The sequence below is a fragment of the Mustela lutreola genome, chromosome 15, assembly GCF_030435805.1.
Source record: "Mustela lutreola isolate mMusLut2 chromosome 15, mMusLut2.pri, whole genome shotgun sequence".
In the NCBI taxonomy this organism is placed as follows: Eukaryota; Metazoa; Chordata; class Mammalia; order Carnivora; family Mustelidae; genus Mustela; species Mustela lutreola.
In genome coordinates this window covers 51,832,075-51,852,448 of record NC_081304.1, presented here as the reverse complement: position 1 = coordinate 51,852,448, position 20,374 = coordinate 51,832,075, and the positions used below count along the sequence as shown (strand labels likewise).

Below are 20,374 nucleotides of genomic sequence, written 5' to 3'. Positions count from 1 at the left end.
GGGCTTGATCCTGGGACTCCAGGATCATGACCTGAGCTGAAGGCAGTTGCTTAACCCACTGAGCCACCCAGGCACCCAAGAAGCAGTAATATTTTGAAAGGAATCTTTTTTCTGAGCAGCAGATCTCAACAGTGGACATAAAAAATCCAATAAATCGTGTTGTAAACAGACGTGCTGTCATCCAGGCTTTGTTCCCTTTCTAGAATGCGGACAGAGTAGATTCTGCATAACTCTTAAGGGTCGCGGGGCGCTCGGAATGACCCGCAGCGTCGGCTTCACTTGAAGTCACCAGCTCGTCAGCCTCGGGCAGGAGAGTCGCCCTCACCTCAGACGCTCTGAAGCCGGGCGCTGGCTGCTCTCCAGCCGTGACAGTCCTGGGTGGCGTCTCCACCGACAAAAAGCGGTTTCGTCTGTTTTGAGAGTCTGTTACTTAGCGTGGTTGATTAGTGTAGCCTATTAGCTTGACGAGGGTCTGGAATCTTCTGGAGAACTTGCTGCAGCCTCTCCGTCAGCGCGTGCTGCTTCAGCCTGCCTGTCTGTGGTATGCAGATGACGCGGTTCCTCAGTCCTCATGAACCAGCCTCCGCCAGCTTCAGCCTGTCCCGCTGCTTCCTCACCTCCCAGCCTTCCCCGAACTGAAGGGAGTCAGGGCCTTGCTCTGGGTTAGGCTTGGGCTGAAGGGGGTGTTGGGGCTGGGTAGGCCTCTCCAGATCACATCAGAGCCCACTTTCCCTGTAAGGCCTGTCTCATGTCCTTCTAGAACCTTCCTTTTGCGTTCACAGCTTGGCTCACTGGTGCAAGAGGCCTACCCGTCCGCCCGTCTCAGCTTCTGAGATGCTCAGTCATTTATACCTTTTGATGTTAAGTGAGAGACATGCGACTCTTCCTTTCTCTTGAACAGTTAGGGGCTGTGGTAGGATTATTAATTGGCCTCATTATAATATTGCTGTGTGTCAGGGACTAGAAAGGGCCAAAGGGAGGGTGAGAGATGGAGGAATGGCCAGGCAGTAAGCAGTCAGAACATACCCAACATGGACCAGTTAAGTTCACCATTTTATACAGGCCCGGTTTGTGGTTGTCCCCAAATAATTACAGTGGTAACATCAAAGATCACTGATTCCAGATCATCATAATAAATACCACAGTAACGAAATCTTGTAAAAAATCTATTATCATGTTGCCAGGGTGATTCAGTTGGTTAAGCGTCTGACTCTTGGTTTCGGCTCAGGTCATGATCTCAGGATCATGGAATCTAGCCCCGTGGAGGTCTTCATGCTCCTCACCCAGTCGCTTGAGATTTTTTTCCTTCCGCCCCTCCCCCAACTCTCTCAAGTAAAAATGTATTTATTTATTTATAAATATTTTAATTATTTATTTGACACAGAGAGAGATCACAAGTAGTCAGAGAGGCAGGGAGAAAGAGAGGAGGAAGCAGTCTCCCTGCTGAGCAGAGAGCTCAATGCGGGGCCTGATCCCAGGACCTTGAGATCATGACCTGAGCCAAAGGCAGACACTTAACCGACTGAGCCACCCACGTGCCCCTAAATAAGTATTTTCTAAAAATCTATTATAATTACCTTTCTAATTTTTCTATGGTTATTGGGTCTGTTCTCTCTCTCCCTCTCTCTTTTTAAAAAGATTTTATTTATTTATTTGACAGAGATCATAAGCAGGCAGAGAGGCAGGTGGAGAGAGAGGAGGAAGCAGGCTCCCTGCGGAGCAGAGAGCCCAATGTGGGGCTTGATCCCAGGACCCTGAGATCATGACTTGAGCTGAAGGCAGAGGTTTTAACCCACTGAGCCATCCAGGTGCCCCTATTCTTTTTTTTTTTTTTTTTTTTTTTAAGATTTTATTTATTTATTTGACAAACAGAGATCACAAGTAGGCAGAGAAGCAGGCAGAGAGAGAGAGAGGGAGGAGGAAGCAGGCTCCCCGCCCAGCAGAGAGACCAATGTGGGGCTTGATCCCAGGACCCTGGGACCACGACCCGAGCTGAAAGCAGAGGCTTTAACCCACTGAGCCACCCAGGCGCCCTCCACCGTTCTTTTTTACTTTTTAAGTACATTTTAGGCCTATCCCATTCCATGAATAAGGGGTCCTGTCACCCGATATGATCCAGTTGGTGTCCCAGCCTAGTCCCTATTCTCAGCTGTGGGGCAACCAAGGTGTACCGCAGTGTGAGCGTGGAAGGAGATTTGGCAGTGACCACCTCAGGGACTTGCTCAGCTGGACGGCATTTTTTACTCTGCGAGGGACAGCGTGAGACTTTCCAGTGGAAGGAAAGAGCCACCATCAGTCTGCCCTGGGGTCCAAACCCTGCACAGAGCCTGGCTCATCTCCCCACCTACCACCCCGCCTTGCAATTACGGGGCTAAACCGGTGCTCTTCCCTTCCGCCTAGGACCCCGGATGATGTAGTGCCAAGTGGCCTGATCCCGAGTCCTGGAAAGACTAAAAAGTATTGTTTTTCGTTAATCTTGCAGTGAGGCAACTCTGCATTTTATGGAATTGAAATGCTTGGACCCTATTTATGACATTATGGTAGAGTTCAGCGGTAGTCCAAAATTTACCAGGAAGTCATCCATTTCCTGCAGATTTTCCAGTTTTGTTGCCATGGACCTGAATTAACATCTCCTATAATTTTTTTCTGTCTCTTCCACTTTTGTGGCTACAGTATCCATTCTGTTCCTAATAATAGCACTTGCATTTTCCTTTTTTTTTTTTTTCCTGAATTGGCTTTGCCAGGTGTTGGCTTGTTTGGTTTTTCAAAGAAAACTTATTTACCTTTCCACTAGCTTCTTATTTGTTTTCTCTTTCATCCACATTAAATTCCTCTTGCTACTTTTTGCTTGGTTTATCTTGTTGATTTCCTTAAATTAAATCCCATAGTTCACTAATTTCAATCTCTTAAAAACAAAAGAGTACATATATCCCATACAAAGTGTAATTTTTATTACCTCCTAGAAAATTTGTAATTTTCTCTTTTTTTTTTTTTTTAAAGATTTTATTTATTTATTTGACAGAGAGAAATCACAAGTAGATGGAGAGGCAGGCAGAGAGAGAGAGGAAAGCAGGCTCCCTGCTGAGCAGAGAGCCTGATGCGGGACTCGATCCCAGGACTCTGAGATCATGACCTGAGCCGAAGGCAGCGGCTTAACCCACTGAGCCACCCAGGCGCCCCTGTAATTTTCTCTTTGATCTGCAGATTATTTTGGAGGATGATTTTTGGTTTCTACGTAGAGTTTTTTCGGTCATTTTATAAACTTATTGAAAGCTATTTCTGTGTTTTTTTAAAGATTTAATTCATTGATTTGACCGAGAGAGCAAGCAAGAGAACATGAACCTTCCATTATTACTGTGTTTTGTTTTTTAAATAAAGAACTTGGGGTGGGGGGTGCCTGGGTGCTTAGTCGTAAAGCGTCTGCCTTTGGCTCAGGTCATGATCGCAGGGTCCTGGGATGGAGTCCCATGCCTGGCTTCTTGCTGGGTGAGGAGCCTGCTTCTTCCTCTCCCTCTGCTCTCCCCTCCCCCCACTTGTGTTCTCTCTCTCTCAAATAAATAAAATCAATATTTTTGTTTTTTAAAAGATTTTATTTATTTAACAGAGAGAGCAAGCACTAGCAGGGGGAACAGCAGGCAGAGGGAGAAGCAGGCTCCCCACTGAGCAGGGAGCCTGAGGCGGGGCTCCATCCCAGGTCCCTGGTATCATGACCTGAGTGGAAGGCCCATGCTTAATGGATTGAGCCACCCAGGCGCCCTAAATAAAATCTTTTTTTTTTTAATCAAGCAAAGAAAAAAAAAAATCAAGCAAAGAACTTGGATTTTTGAGGGAGTTTGTTGCAAGTATCTGCCTGCTGTGATATTTACTGCCTATCCTCTCCTGGAGTGAATCTGGTACTGGGTCTAAAATATCCCCTATTGTTCAAGGTTTAACGCTTTTAGATGCTTGGCTGTGTGTTGTCACTGTTTTTGTGTGCCTTTGCCTGGTATTTGGTATGTGACTCACCTTTTATTTTTAGCCTCTTTGTCACTTCTAGCTGCTAGATTTTGTTTTCTAACTGTTTTGGTAGGGAAATTAGCCCATTCAAAAAATTTTTTTTTCGAAGTAACTGGATACCTGATTTGATTCACTGCATTTGTTACATTTTATGCTTTGTTTCCTGTCTCCCCCCCCCCTTTTTTTTTTAAGTTTGCAGGCTTGTAAGTTTCTCCTCATTTCCTCTTTTCTCCTTCCTTAATTGGGATTCTGCACTGTTCAGGGCTGCAGGTGGTGACCTTTGCTGTCCCGCAGGAGTCCCAGACTTGTCTATGTCTTCGAGATGTTTCTCCTCCAGAGCTTCCCCTTAGACCCTGAGATCTCTGCAATATTTTTATCCTCTCCCCACTTGAAATTTAGGATTTTGCAGCACACGTGTGCATCTTTTTATTTTATTATTGTTTAAAGATTTTACTTGTTTGACAGAAAGAGAGAGCACCAGCGGGGGTGGGGGAGGGGCAGAGGGTGAAGCAGACTCCCCCCCACACCCCCGCACCCCCCACCCCCACTGAGCAGGGAGCCTGGCAGGGAATCCAGCCCAGGACCCCGAGTTCAACACACTGAGCCACCCAGGCACCCTCGTGTGTATCTTTTTTAAAAAATCACAGCAGGCTAGAATATGGTGAGCCCTTCTGATGCACTGACTCAAGTCTCTTTCAGATGATGTAAATTCCCCTGTATTATCCCTCATCTGTAACTATTTCTGCTTCTGGAACTCGAGTTATTCACATGTTAGGTCTCTTGGACTTTTTTTGTTCCCCTTTGATGTATTTTTCAAGTCCTTTTTCCATCACAATTTCCATTCCTGAGTGAAATGCCTTCTGGGTTCTGAGATACGTCTTCTACTCGGTAGTCCAGATTCTGATTTGGCCTCTCCTGAGAAACATTCTTTTTCGTCTGGACCAGGACCTGAGCGTTCATTTTTTTTTTTTTAAGATTTTTTATTTATTAAATTGACAGGCAGAGATCAGAAGTAGGCAGAGAGAGAGGAGGAAGCAGGCTCCCTGCTAAGCTGAGAGCCTGATTCGGGGCTCAATCCCAGGACCCTAAGATCATGACCTGAGCCCAAGGCACAGGCTTAACCCACTGAGCCTCCCAGGCGCCATTCATTGTTGTTTTTGATGAAGTCTGCCATTAACTGTTTCTTCCGAGGGAGCTGCCCATGGCAGGTGGGACTTCCTTTCCCTGGGAGCCCCTTTGGAAGAGGGTTGCCCTTTGGGACTGGGTCTACTCACCTTTGGTCTCCAACCATGGCAAAGTAAGGAGCGGTGGGAGGCCAGGCGATTTCTGCTCTTCTGGGCCCCAGGCTGAGAACTGGCAAACCACCAGGCCTCTCTGAACCATAGTCGCCTCCCAGGACTCTGGGCAAGAAGAGACAGCCCGCTTCCTGGTGAATTTTTAGTTAAGAGTGTCCACGCGCGCGCGCCCGTGTGTGTGTCCACTTCGTTCCTTCCACGTCTGCCTCCCTCCCTTCCCTCTGCTTCCTTCCTTCTTTTCTTGTCTGGCTCCTTGAAGAAACCACATCTGATCTTCGCTCTAGGCTTCAGGGCTGTTGTACAGTTTTGCAGGTTGTTAACTATACAAGTATGGGGCTCAGAGGGCGGAGCTGGTACTCCCTGCTGCTCTCACCAAGTTGTGCTCTAGTGAGGGCCTATGTTTGCCTGGGGGAAGGGCTGCTTTCTGACAACTGGCACAGAGGCATACTTACCAGGTGTCCCCAGGGCTACGCTGCCCACGGAGAGCACCTTCCCCTAACTTGAGCGCAGATCCTACTCCAGGGTGGCTTTGAGGGGCATCCTTCCCTCCCGCGCAGCTGTCCAGTGCTCTCTCCAGGCACCACAGAGAACCTAGCTCTGTTCTCATTGGAAACCCCAAGGGGAGGGTGTTAGGATGGAGGGAGCCAAGGAGGGGGAGCTTGCACTCCAGCAAGGAGGACCAGAATCAAGCCCCAGGCACCAGGAAATAAAGATGTTAGTTTTCATTTCCACCTAAACTTTTCCTCAATTTATTTACAAAGAAATACCCGGCCTGGGCAGTAAAACAAAAGCCGAAAATAACTCTAGTCCTACCACTCAGAAGCAGTGACTGTCGAAGATTCTACAGAGCTTTCTAACCTCTAATATTTGAGAGTATTTTTGAATAGAGAATATACATGCATGGTATAAAATTCAAAAGGAACAACAACAAAAAAGGTCTCCTTTCCCCTCCTCCTACCCAATTTCCTTTTTCAGAGAAGCACTGTTACCAGAAATATCCCATTTATTTACACTCAATTGGGTGTGTAGACATATAGGTATTTTTCCCCACAAAGGGTTGCATTTCCTTTTTTTTTTTTTTTTTTTAAGATTTTATTTATTTGACAGAGAGAGCATAAGCAGGGGGAGTGGCAGAAGAAAAGGGAGAAGCAGGCTCCCTGCAGAGCAGAGGGAGCCCAGAGCAGGGGGAACCTGATGTGGGACTCCATGTGGGACTCAATCCCAGGACCGTGAGATCATGACCTGAAGTGAAGTCAGATGTTTAACTGACTGAGCCACCCTGACGCCCTTGGCTATACATGGTTTTTTTTTTTTTTTTTTTAGCTTTACATTATATCAAAAGTATATAATCACATCAAAACTATTAATGAACAACAATAAAATCCTTTAAAATTATAAATGTTCATTTTAGAAAGATGACCTTAGTAATTAGCAATTACCTTTCTTAAAAAAAAAAGCAAGCTCTACATCCAACATGGGGCTTGAACTCAAGACACCCAAGATCAAGAGTCCCATGCTCTACCAACCGAGCCAGCCAGGCACCCCAGTAATTACCTTTTGCATATATATCTCTGTCTCTCTCTCTCTATATATATATACACTTTTATGTGGGTGTATACATACACACATATTTGTGCATGTATGTTTAACTAAGATGAGATTGTACCATTCCTAACCTGCTTTCAAAAATTTATCATAAACACTCATTGATGCAATCATTATTGGATTTTTCAAATTGTATTATAAATAATACTGTGATGATGTCTGTATGTATAATTTTAATTTTTTAAATTAAATTTTTTAAGTATTTCCTTAGGTCACGGGGTTTGGGTATTTTTTAAAAATTTTATTTATTTATTTGACAGACAGAGATCACAAGTAGGCAAAGAGGCAGGCAGAGAGAGAGGGGGAAGTAGGCTCCCTGATGTGGGACTCAATCCCAGGACCCTGAGATCATGACCTGAGCTGAAGGCAGAGGCCTTAACCCACTGAGACACCAGGCACCCCAGGGTTTGGGTACTTTATAAGCTCTTAATACATACTGAGACTTGCAGTCTGGAGAAGCTGGCTCAGGGCCTGTCTTATCAGAAGCAAGACAGGAGGCAGCTTGTCCTCTGCCCCCACCCCCCCACCATCTAGCATCAGTGGCTGATTTCTTCTCACAGTTTCTAAGGAGGCTATTAGGAGCCACTGACAGATTTTAAGTAGACAGATAACAACCAGATTTGCATTTTAGACTCCTGTTTTAGGGCCTGTTCTCCGGCTCAGTCCCACTTGGCCCGTAGGAGGCATCAAGAGAGCAGGTCTGTAACCTGTTGCTATGGAGACAGCAGTGCAGGCCTTCTGCCAAGGGCCAGAAAGGATACCCCTGGACAATGTGCACCAAGGTCCTTTTTGTGTCAGGACTTCAACTCCTGCGAGTCCCTCTGTGGTAGGGCTGCTTATGCATCTCCGAACACCAGCGACTCACCTTTCCTGGGCCCTGACTGCGCGCCAGACCCTTTCCTGGGCGCCCACCAGGCTTAGTCTCCTCTGAGGTTGGTACCGTGACCACGCTTCCTTTTGCACATGAGACAACTGAGTCAGACAAAGGTTAAACACCTTGTCCATGATTACACTGTTGGTAAATCTGGTCTTCCACCAGTATGCGGAGCCTGTGCCCTTGACACCTAAGCTTCCCAGCCTCGGGCCACTTGCCTGGACCGTTGGCTGGGCCGTGGGAGTAGTTTCCAAGCCAGACCCCTCAGACTGCTTTGGTTTGTAGCACAATTTTACGACATCAGCTTTCTTGTTTTGTTTAGTTTTGGTTGAGGATTTTAAAAAAACCAACAACACACAAGACTTCCTGATTTGTCTTCCTGTTTCCTCCTTCCCTCAAAAGACTGGGAGCTGAGATCTTTGACTGGATGCTCCTTCCGGGCAGGCCCACTTTGTAACAGTCTCAGCAGGAAATGCTGGGCATCGTGGTCGGCCTTTGACCTTCGGGAGCCCCAGTCGGTTTAACGACTATGAGGTTAAGTAGAGAAGCTTCCTCGGGACTCAAACTTGATACAGAGGCCACGACGTGAATCAAAGTAATAATGGCTGAACTCACTCACGATCGGGGCTACTCGTGTGTGTGAGCTTGGTGAGGCTGCTTTGGAAACAACATAAAAATTCTGCCTCATGGCCTCTGAGAAGTGATCTGGGAGCACCTTTCAGAGCATTTATCATCACAGCAGGCTCTGTCCTAGATGCCTGACCGACATGGTGCCATTATATAGCGCGTTTTCCGGAAGAACTTGAAAAGCTGTCAGGGTAGCTATTGGTATCCTGGGATTGGTTTGGTTTGGGCTGCCGTGGGGCTTTCCCCCAAAGGAAGAAGCTGACGTTGGGACCACCCATTGGCCTGCACGGTCCCCCCTTTAGTTAGAGCTTCTCAGCGCAGACCTACAGAGCTCTGGAAGGCACCCCCCATGGGGCTCTCTTCAGTTCAGGCTGATCCACCAGCTCAAGGCCCGGGCCCAGGCATTCTGGTCTTTGCTTCTCCCTGTGTTCCTTAGCCCAGAAGACCCCTCCAGGCTTCAGAGGAAGTGCAGGGAGTTGATCCTCATGTATCTGGAGAAGAGTAAGTAGAGGCGGCGGAACCAGAGCAGCTGGCTGCGGTGGCAGGACATGGCTCTCTAGGAGAAGCAGAGAGGCCCGGTCATGGAACTGTTTCACTCCCTCTTTCCTCACCTGAACTGCTTCTCACAAGCACAGCTCATGCTGTAGCCTATCCTGGCTTCTCCCTGGGACGAGCGAAGCTCTCCGGATGGGCCTCCCATCACTGCCTCCCCTCTCCCCTCTCCTAACGACAACCCAGTGATAAACTCACAGGATAGTAATGGTGGCCACAGCGCGCTGGCGGTCTCCATGCATCACCTCGATTTAGACAACACGGCTGGCGTCTGAAGCCAGAGCCATGTGAATGACCCTGAAGCCCACATTCTTAATTTCTTTGCTCCCCTACATCGTATAGATCAAATGTACGAGGAGGTTTTATGGGAAGCGAGTTACATTATTGTGCTAACGCTCCTCTCAATTACAGAAGCTGGGAGAAAGAGGAAGAGAAGAAACTAGAAGGCACAGAGACACATTCACACCAAAGGGTACACATGGGTGTGGGGTTCTCCTTGCCAAAATGTGTATTATCTTGTTATTTAGACCTAGTGTAGTTCAGTTTTAAACCACAGATCATAGCGACTGATGAAACTAGATATAACATATATAAATATATATGAAATATATATATTTTTTATATATATTAAACTAGATATAACATATATAAATATTTCCTGCCTGCTTTTCTCTAAGTACCAAAAGTCAACTGCCTCTCTGAGCTATAATCATTGAAGACCTTTATGTAAAGAACTCATTTTATTTTATTTTTTTTATGATTTTATTTATTTATTTGTCAGAGAGAGAACACAAGCATGGGGAGTGGCAGAGGGAGAGGGAGAAGCAGACTCCCCACTGAGCAGGGAGCCCGAAGTGGGACTTGATCCCAGAGGACCCCAGGATCACCACCCAAGCCGAAGGCAAATGCCCAACCAACCGAACCACCCAGGCGTCCCCAAAATGTTTATTTTAGAAAAACATTGAGAGACGGGTGCCTGGGTGGCTCAGTGGGTTAAGCCTCCGCCTTCAGCTCAGGTCATAGTCTCAGGGTCCTGGGATCAAGCCCCGCATCGGGTTCTCTGCTCAGCAGGGAGCCTGCTTTCCCCTCTCTCTCTGCCTGCCTCTCTGCCTACTTGTGATCTCTCTCTCTCTGTATCAAATAAATAAATAAAATCTTAAAAAAAAAAAAAGAAAGAAAGAAAGAAAAGAAAAACATTGAGAGAAGGGATGAACTTTGTAGCCCAGACACACTTGACTTGTCTGATTTTAGCAGCTACCAAGTCACATGTGTCTCCCATATCATCCTGCCCCCAGTGGTCTAATTTTTGGGTTCCCTAACCTTTCAACGGCTTTTCAGTACCCATTCAATACAATTAGCACTTACCGTCCATTTGTTTTCTTACAAACTGTTTTTCTGTTACTTTTCCAAGGGAGTACAAAACATCAAAGTTTTTTCTATACCTCCCCTCCTTTTTGGAGCATTTCCACTACATTTCCTTCAAAGATACGATTTTGCAGGTTATCTGGTACTACCATCAATTCATCTGCTGAATATTAGTTCCCTTTTTGACTATCATAAATTATACTAATGAACATTCTTGCTCATAAATTTCTGAACACGGGACCCCTGGGTGGCTCAGTCAGTTAAGCGTCTCAGGGTCCTGGGATCAAGTCCTGCATCGGGCTCCCTGTTCAGTGTGGAGTCTGCTTCTCCCTCTGCCCCTCCCACAGCTCATGCTCTCTCTCAGTCTCTTTCTCTATTAAATAAATAAAATCTTAAAAAGATAGTTTAAAAAAAGTTAAAAAGCGGTTAGAATACACAAGTTGTGACTAAAATATGTACTAAGCTCTGGTGGTTATATCTAGAATCTGAAACAAAAACCACAGAGCACACACATTCTTTTTAGATAACACGTTAACATTTACAAAAACTGATCATAAAGTAGATCATTCACTAAGGAATTCTCAATAAGTTTTTAAAAAACCAGTATTACACAAGCCACATGTAGTGACCAGGAAGCAATTCAATTCTAAATCAACAATAAAAAGGCTACAGGATAATTTGTGTTCTGGTAGCTACCTTCTATAAAGTTACTGCAAACGCTTAAATTAGTCAATACAGTATCATTGTTCCTAGGGAAAATAACAGTTTTGGTTCCTGAGAGCCTCTAGTCTCAACATTTTAATCAACTGATCAGTACATAACCTTGTTTTATGTGGGTTTCTGTTTAAAGATGTCTTATTTAATATTATGTTATCAATTCATTCATCAAATTCACAGTCAATAGGGCTGTAACTCATGCATGAATGAAGCTGATCTAACTAACCTCCTTTCTCTAGAAGAGGTATCACGGCTTTCCCGCCCTTAGAATCATTAGACAGCACTTGAATGGCTTACTCAGAAGACATTTAAAACAGTAAAATCACCAACAAAAAGCACAAAAATGAGAACAATGTGTCACCAAATATACTGAAGAGAGGATACTTGTTTGCAGAGCTGAAACAAGAAGGCAGAGGGTCACCTTATTCAACCTCAGTGGGGAACCTGGGTGTGTGCTTTGGTGGCAACTTAAAACTTCACTGCCCTGCAGATATGCATGTCCACAAATGACCACAAAAGCCCCATATTAATTTTGGGGTTACAAGTAAATTTTAGCATGTAGGCGCATTTGCCAAGATGGAACCTGTGGATAATGAGGATTGATGGTACACACACACGCACACACATGCACGCATTTGTAAACTTGAAAATACACCCTTAAAAGCCTCATGTATAAAAAAAAAAAAAAAGCCTCATGTATTAAAGAGGAGCTCACAATGGAAACTGTAAGTTACTTATAACTGAGTGACGGTAGAAGTATGTATCAAAACTTGTCGGGTGCAGCTAAAGAAATACTTCAAGGGAAATTAATAGTATTAGAGTGTATTTTTAAAAAAAGATTGAAAATGGGGAAAAAAGCTAACCTTTTCAGTCCAAGATATTAAAAAAAAGAAAAAACAGTGTAAAATCTGAATAAAGTAGAAGGACACAAATAAAGAACAGAAAGTAAGGAACTATCAAATAAAACAAAGGAGAATTCATGTTTCTGGTCAGTGTTGCATTCTCAGTATCTAGCAAAGTGCCTCATAGTAGGTATAAATGTGTATCACAGACAGTTCAGAAAATAAAGCTAAGCAAAATAATAATAATAATAATAATAAAACTTTAACTATATTACATATATTATACAAATATTATATATTATATATAGTCACACTATATTATATATATAATGCATTATATGTATATATTGTATATATACAATTTCATATACATATAAAATGTATATTTTGTATGTATATATTTAATATATTGTATATATAATCATATATACAATATACATACAATATATAAATATAAATATATTTTAAATATATAAATATATTTTAAATATTTATATATAAAATTTATAGATAAACATATTTATATTTATATATAAAATATAAAAATTTATAAAAATTATATATATAATTGTATGTATATAATATATAATTATATATTATATATAATACATAATACTATATATATAAAATATATATATTATATATATAATATATAGTCACACTCTAGTCACACCTGGAGGCAGATTGGGTCAATTCTCCTTAACTCCCTAACTCCATGGTTTTCAGAATCACCCGCCCCTTGGACAGCTAAGAGTTTTCACCATGAGGCCTTTGCTGGGCCTGACCTTTCCTCAGTAGGTAAATAAGCCTCTGGTGGTCTATCCTATTGGCTCTTTACAGAGGCTCCTGGCAGGTCTGAGTTCCTCTCTGTACATCCTTACAGTGAAATGCAGGCGCCCATTACAATTCTAATGTATAATGACATAGAAGAAGATGGTCATAATGTTGTTAGGACAGGTTTTAAATAGTAGGCACTGTGTAATCCCATTAAGAAAATATATATGTTAGCAATGATTTTCTCTGAGTGGTAGCACTGAGGGTAATTTTTATTTGATTATCTTTATTTTCTTCTTGATGCTTTTATATAAAGTATTTCTAGATGTTCTACAACAAGCATTGTATTTTTACTTTTAAAAATCATATTACGTTTATGATCAGAAAAAAGGGCAAAAGCCCCTAATAAGCTATGACTGCCAAGGTCTAGCTGGATAGTCCTGACACTCAGATGCTAAGCCACTACGGAAGGTCTTCGCTTAGGGGTCGTGGGGGGCCAGGGGGTCTGGGACAGAGATCTGGAGGGAGGGTGTCGGGGAATTCACAATCCTCACCTTGGCCTGTGCCACTTCTTTGCTGGTGAGCACGAAGAGGACATCCCGGGTATGAAGCAGAGAAAAGGGCAGGTCCAGAAGGGAGATGTACTTGCGCAACACATTCACTGACTGAAGCGTGAGCACTGAGCACCCTGGTTGGGAGAGGTGGAGAGGGAAGAAGTGAAGAGTCTTGTTGCTTCCAGGCAGATTTCCCCTGAGCACCCTACCCCTCCTTTGGGGCTCAGGGCAGGGCAAAACCATGGCCACGGAGTAGCCAGATGTCTCGGTAGCACCAAAGGTGCTCTTTGCCCATCGTTTTCACAGACAGGAAGAGTGAAAGGACCACAGAACACCTGGCCACCTGCTCTCTACTCAAGCCCTAGCAAGATTAAGGTTGGAAACTGGCTACTTCAAGGCCAAGGGAAAGGCAATGAAGACCAGAATTTCGGGATTGAGGCAAGAGACCTAGCTCCTGCTCTGATGCTTGAGACCTGACAGACTTGGGAAAGTGCCTTCAGCTCTCCGAGACTCAGTTTTCTCATCTGTAAAGTGGTGTTGACAAAGTGGAAGCCTGTCTCACAGGGCTGGTATCGGCCCACTCAGAAAGAGCACACCCGACTGTGTTCTCACTTGCATCATCTTCTTGTCGCTCCTGGGGGATGTTTCCGATTCCCATCGACAGACCAGAAACTGGCCTAGAGAGGTTAAGCCTTAGTGTCACACAGTAAATGGCCAAGTGGGGTCAAACACCTTTCAAGTAGGTGAACCCCTCAAACACCCATCAGCTGTTTGCACCTTAGCTAAGTGATGGGAGTTTAGATGGACAGACTGAAAGGACATTGGAGGTGAGAAAAGACCCACCTGGGAAGAAAGCTAGACAGATGAGCGGGCAAGGCCTGGGGTCATGGTTAATTTCATGTGTCAACTCAACTGGGTCACAGGTTACCCAGATATTTGGCTGATTACTTCTGGGTGTGCCTGGAAGGGTATTTGTGGATGAGACTAACATTTAAATCAGTGGACTCAGGAAAGCAGATAGCCCTCCCCTCAGTGAGGGTGGGCATGGTCCCATCCACCGAGGGCCTGAATAGAATAGGTAGAAGGGAGAATTTGTTCTTTTCTGCTTGACTCTTGAGCTGAGACACTGGTCATCTCCTGCCCTTGGACCGGGATTTACACCACTGGCTCTCCTACTTCTCAGGCCTTTGGACCCAGACTGACTGACACCATCAGCTTTCCTGGGGCCCCAGTTTGCAGAAGGCAGACTGTGAGACTTCTCAGCTTCTGTACTTGGATGAGTCAAGTTTTATAATAAGTCTCTTTTCTACATGTATCTCCTATTGGTTTTGTGTTCCTAACACCTCTGGCCTTCCCTCACACCCAGAGGCTGCCTGGCTGGCAGGGGACTTCCCAATGGAGACAACCTGGTTTTAAGGCCTGAGGACCCACATAGACAGACACAGTGAGCTAGGTCAAGAGGAGTGTGACCCAGCCTCCCCAGCCCCTTGGCTTGACCTAGGGCAGTTCTCCATATATTTACAAATTTCACCCAATAAGTTTCTTAGAGGGATAGTAATTAGCAGACTTTGGCAAAACAGACCACTTACCTTTAGGTAACTTCCCTTCTGAGTGGAGGGTCCTGGAGGAGGAAAGGTCAGGAGTGAGAGGGAGTAAGAATTGCTTTGCAGTTAACAGGAAGAGCCTTCAGAGTACAGGGGTCAAGGGCAGGCCTCTCCAGTATGGGCTACAATGGCATGTAAGTTACCTTGAGCTAAAAGCAATCAAAACCCATCAAATTCAGGAAAACCACTTTGTACCTGCCCCCCCAGCCAGCTGAACTTACATTGGAAACGGGCCTGTACCAGGAAGAGAACTAGTCGTAAAGATTCCTTTTTATCTAAGAAACTTATTGGGATAAAAGGGCCACCTTTGCTTTCCAAACATTTCAACCTTCCACCTTCCTGCTAATGGTCTTCCTCTCCTTGTACCCCAGACTCCCACTGTGCTCCCCAGCTCAGGATGACATATAAGTCTCATGTTGCCTGACAGTCTCTGGAATTTCATGTTTGTCTGGATTCATGTTTGTATGGATTTTGTGGGACAAAATTAAATTTGATTTTCTCCTGTTAATAATTTCTCGTGGAACTTTAATTCTTAGTCCAGCTAGAAGAATCTTGGACAGAATAAAGTTTCTTCCTCCCCAACAGTGGTAAGGCCTGCCACACCCTATGATCCCCCCCCCATAGGTTTTTTTTTTTTAATTTTTAAGATTTTATTTATTTATTTGACAGACAGAGATCACAAGTAGGCAGAAAGGCAGGCAGAGAGAGGGGGAAGCAGGATCCCTGCTGAGCAGAGAGCCTGATTCGGGGCTCGATCCCAGGACCCTGAGATCATGACCTGAGCTGAAGGCAGAGGCTTAACCCACTGAGCCACCCAGGTGCCCCCCCCCCACAGGTTTTTAGGTAGTGTTTTTGCATCAATCACCATGTAGGTTTCTGGGATTCCATACCTCTGGCTATAGGACAAGTATGGGCACTATCCCCAAGATTAGCCAATCTGGGGGACGACTAATAGTTATGAAGTGCCTTGGTCCAAGCTTTGCCCATGAGACGAGGGTAACTATGATGAACTTTTCAAAGTTTCTCTCTTTTGAAATTGAATTTGAGTGTGACAGGAGGCTATTTTAAAATATTGAGGGGCACCTGGGTGGCTCAGTGGGTTAAAGCCTCTGCCTTCAGCTCAGGTCATGATCTCAGGGTCCTGGGATGGAGCCCCACATTGGGCTCTCTGCTCCACAGGGAGCCTGCTTCCTCCTCTCTCTCTGCCTGCCTCTCTGCCTACTTGTGATCTCTGTCTGTCAAATAAATAAATAAAATCTTAAAAAAAATAAAAATAAAATATTAATTGATATTTCTTCTCTAATAGTTCTTTCTCCTTTTCAACTTCCCCTGCTCCCACCTTCTCACAGTGAAGGCCGTTCTACACTCCCAACAGCAGTGGGTAATCCTACAGCAATGAACTCCAGAACCCTTGCCTGCTTTTGTTTGGAAGTGGAGAGATGGAGCCAGATGGGATAAGGGGTGCAACTCCACCACCAACACACAGACAACATACTCATATGAAATGGATTTCAGTTCTACTACTACTGCCATTGTTCAGCCTGGCCGTGCTGAGAAAACCACTTCACTTCCTCAGTTAAATGAGGTGGTTGGACTTAATGATAGGGGAACCATTTCCAACTTTACATATTTCACTGGTCTGGTCTGAGAATGTGGGGCATGTTTAGAAGAAAGTTCTAAAGTAAGTCCTTTACTTCCGGTTGTCCCCTCCCTTCCCCTAGGCCAGGTCCACCACTCCCCCACTCATGGCGCCGGGGAGAAGTACTTCTCTAGAGGCTGGGAAACACAGTTTATGTTTACATGACTTTGAATAAGTCCCTCAATATCTCTGAGGTGCATTTTTTTTTGTTTTTTACCAGTAAAATACAGATGCCTATCGGTACAATAGGGTGGCTATGAAAAACAAAAGTTTTCCTATTACATATGTATATCTTCCTTCTCCAAAGAAAGATTGATACAGTGTACAAAATGTACAAAAGAGGAGCGCCTGGGTGGCTTAGTCGTTAAGCGTCTGCCTTCAGCTCAGGTCATGATCCCAGGGTCCTGGGATCGAGCCCCGCTTCGGGCTCCCTGCTCAGTGTCTCCCACTCCCTCTGCTTGTGTTCCCTCTCTCTCTGTCTGTCAAATAAATAAATAAAAGCTTTTTAAAATAACGTACAAAAGAAATTAGAATAAAAAGAGGAAAGGGATGCCTGGGTGGCTCACTTGGTTAAGCATCTGCCTTCAGCTCAGGTCATGATCCCAGGGTCCTGGGATCAAGTCCCACATTGGGCTCCTTGCTCACTGGGGAGCCTGCTTCTCCCTCAGCCTGCCTCTCCCCGTGCTTGTGCTCACTCTCGCTCTCTCTTTCTCTCCCTGACAAAGAAATAAGTAAGATCTTTTTTTAAAAAAGGAGGAAAAAGAAGATGAAGCCATGAGGCACACTGATTTATAGAACTCACTCCCTCAAATCTCCCACATGTGCTACATGGGGTTGCAAGTTTGGCCCGAAACTTCTCTGTGGCCAAAGCAAAGACAGAAATAAAATGTCACCCCATTTTTCCGTGCAGAAAAAACCCTCACGAGTTGAGGAGGCAAAACGATGATAAGATGACTTTGGAGGGATTTCTCAAACACATGGCGTGGTGAGCTGTGGTGAGCAATGCGGCCAGTGCTGGCTCTCTGTGCTTCAGCGGCCAGTTCCCTGGGGCTCATACAGTGAGGGGGGGAAGCCCTTTAGAAGACATCTGCCCTGACCAAATGAACAGAGCCCCCTCCCACCTGCAACATGCAGAGTCATACCTCACAGCTGCATACAGAGCAACATGATTTCGGTGACCACTGACTCCCCCTGCATCGAACGTCACCACCTGTAGAGAAACAGGGTGGTCACTCATTTTTTTGTTTTTTAAAGATTTTATTTTCTTATTTGGCAGAGACCACAAGTAGGCAGAGAGTCAGACAGAGAGAGAGGGGGAAGCAGGCTCCCCGCCAAGCAGAGAACCCGATGCGGGGCTCGATCCCAGGACCCCAAGATCATGACCCGAGCTGAAGGCAGAGGCTTAACCCACTGAGCCACCTAGGCACCCCAGGGTGGTCACTCATGATTGAATACTTTCTCTGCGTCAGTTTCAAGGCAGCTGTTTCCCGTTCCCCGGGCCAGAAAAGGAGCACACGAATTCTGTACCCAATTCTGGGTACAGCTGAACTCACTTCCAAGCGGATCGGTGGGGTAAACCCATTGTGTTGGCCAGTTGTGTGGAGACTGTGTGGGTTTTACTGTTTACTCTTGTTCTGGGCCAGTGAAGCAGAGGGGAATTCGGCCACAATACAAACCAGGTTTAGAGGATCTTAGTTTCTTATCTGCCTGGCCATTTATTAGCATGCTTCCTTCTCATGGCTGGCTGCGGGGTGAACTTTGTTCTTGTAGATGCTGGCTGATTTATGTTTATGTGGCCCCGTTCCTTGTGCTGTACTGAGGGCACAAAGGCTTTGAGGGACAGCACCCACCGTGCCCCGGGGTTAAGATCACAGAAGTCTATTCACACCCGGACTGCCTCTGTATCTTCTACTTATTAAGGATAAGCTAGGCTGGGTTCCAACATTTCACTTCTGTACAGATAGGTTATGAAAAAGACCAAGTAAGTCTGAATAATAATCATGTTACCTTGAATAATAAAAGAAATTTTAAAAAGAGAACAGGGACTCAGAAAAAGGAACAGGAGTAGTTGGTTAGGGGAAGTGGAAAGAGGTAAGCTGTCCCCAAGGAAAGTGCGCAGCATGCCACATGGACTAAAAGGAGTAGGATGGAGATCGGTATAGGCTGAGAAGGGCTTCGCTACTGGTGTTTCTATTTTAAATCATAAAATGCTGACTTCATGTATAGAGAACTCTCTGTTACAGTGAGAGCAGCAAACCTCTACTGGGCACAGGATGGGGGGTGGGAACTGCAGATGAAAAGAAAATTTAAAGTCCTGTTAACGTATCCTGATTCAAACAAGTCGTAAAAATAAGCACAAAATGAAAACATATTTATGACATGAGACTATTGGAAATACAAAACACTGGTATCAAGGAATTGTGAATGTTTAGGGGTGACAATGGTGTTATAGTTAGGTTAATAAAGGACTTGCTGTCGGGGGCGCCTGGGTGGCTCAGTGGGTTAAGCCTCTGCCTTCAGCTCAGGTCATGATCTGAGGGTCCTGGGATCGAGCCCCGCATAGGGCTCTCTGCTCAGCGGGGAGCCTGCTTCCTCCTCTTCCTGCCTGCCTCTCTGCCTACTTGTGATCTCTCTCTGTGTCAAGTAAATAAATAAAATCTTTAAAGAAAAAAAAAAGGACTTGTTCACGATTAGAAATGCATGCTAAAATATTTAAATACGAAATATGATGACAAAGATTTGCTTTGAAATAATACAGGGGGCGCCTGGGTGGCTCAGTGGGTTGGGCTGCTGCCTTCCGCTCGGGTCGTGGTCCCAGAGTCCTCTGCTCAGCAGGGAGCCTGCTTCCCCCCTCCTCCTCTGCCTGCCTCTCTGCTTGCTTGTGATCTCTCTCTCTGTCAAATAAATAAATAAAATCTTAAAAAAAAAAAAAGAACAGCTGTTTAAATGAAGCTAATATTGACTGTGAGTTAATGATTACAGGAACCGAGTGATAGGAACATGGAAGTTCATTAAACTTCTCTCTACAGTTGCAGGCTTGAAATTCTCCCTTCTGGAAAATTAAAAACAAAAACAAAAACAAAAAAGAGTTAAAGGCTTATAAAAAGCGAATTGTGGGGCGCCTGGGTGGCTCAGTGGGTTAAGCCGCTGCCTTCGGCTCAGGTCATGATCTCAGGGTCCTGGGATCGAGTCCCGCGTCGGGCTCTCTGCTCAGCAGGGAGCCTGCTTCCCTATCTCTCTCTCTCTGCCTGCCTCTCCATCTACTTGTAATTTCTCTCTGTCAAATTAATAAATAAAATCTTTAAAAAAAAAAAGCGAATTGTGGACACGTGTCATTATACATTTGTCAAAGCCCATGGAATGTACAGTACCAAAAGTGGGCCCTCATGTAAACTGTGGACTGGGGGGTGTTAATATGTCAGTGTTGGTTTCCTGATTGTAAAAAATCATGGAGACGGGGAGTTTTTGGGTACCTTCCGCTTGACTTTACTATGAACCTAAAGCTGCTCTAAAGAATACAGTCTATTATAACACATAAACTGTGGGGCGCCTGGCTGGGGCTCGGTCTATAGAGCATATGACTCTTAATCTCAGGGTCGTGAGTTCAAGCCCCACATTGGGCAAGGAGCCTACTTAAAACAAAACAAAACAAAACAAAACAAAATGTAAAATCATGTAACTAACTCAAGTACCCTGTTCTGATCCCAGTGTTCCATCCAACACAGTGTTGACTCAATTCTACTCTTATCTTGGACCCTCCTTAACCCCTGCCATTGTGCAGGTCACAGAACTTGACCCCTGGAAGTTATTTCAAGGTTCAATGTGTTGTTGGTCGTCTCATTGCCAGATAAGAAAAGTAATACCTGCTCTGCCTTCCTGGCGGGGTTGAGGTGAAGACACAACACCCCGACGTGGAAATGTTCAGGAATG

The 20,374-nt window shown here is 44.8% G+C and overlaps 1 protein-coding gene across 5 annotated transcripts in view; it reads right to left on the bottom strand.

The window, feature by feature from the left end:
- Nucleotides 1-4,509: 4,509 nt before the first annotated feature.
- Nucleotides 4,510-20,374, bottom strand: part of PIGL (phosphatidylinositol glycan anchor biosynthesis class L) — a 65,549-nt gene continuing 49,684 nt past the window's right edge. Inside the window, exons 4-8 of one of the 5 annotated variants that reach the window (XM_059149953.1) lie at nt 17,587-17,654; nt 14,791-14,822; nt 13,202-13,335; nt 5,271-5,396; nt 4,521-4,944 (exon numbers count right to left, since the gene is read on the bottom strand). In XM_059149953.1, the coding sequence (XP_059005936.1) occupies nt 4,810-4,944; nt 5,271-5,396; nt 13,202-13,335; nt 14,791-14,822; nt 17,587-17,654 (495 nt within the window). In that variant the 3' untranslated portion in view covers nt 4,521-4,809. Of the gene's footprint in view, nt 4,945-5,270; nt 5,397-6,738; nt 8,954-13,201; nt 13,336-14,790; nt 14,823-17,586; nt 17,655-20,374 lie in introns of those variants that run through there. The other 4 variants (XM_059149957.1, XM_059149954.1, XM_059149956.1 and 1 more) reach the window with 4 other exon arrangements.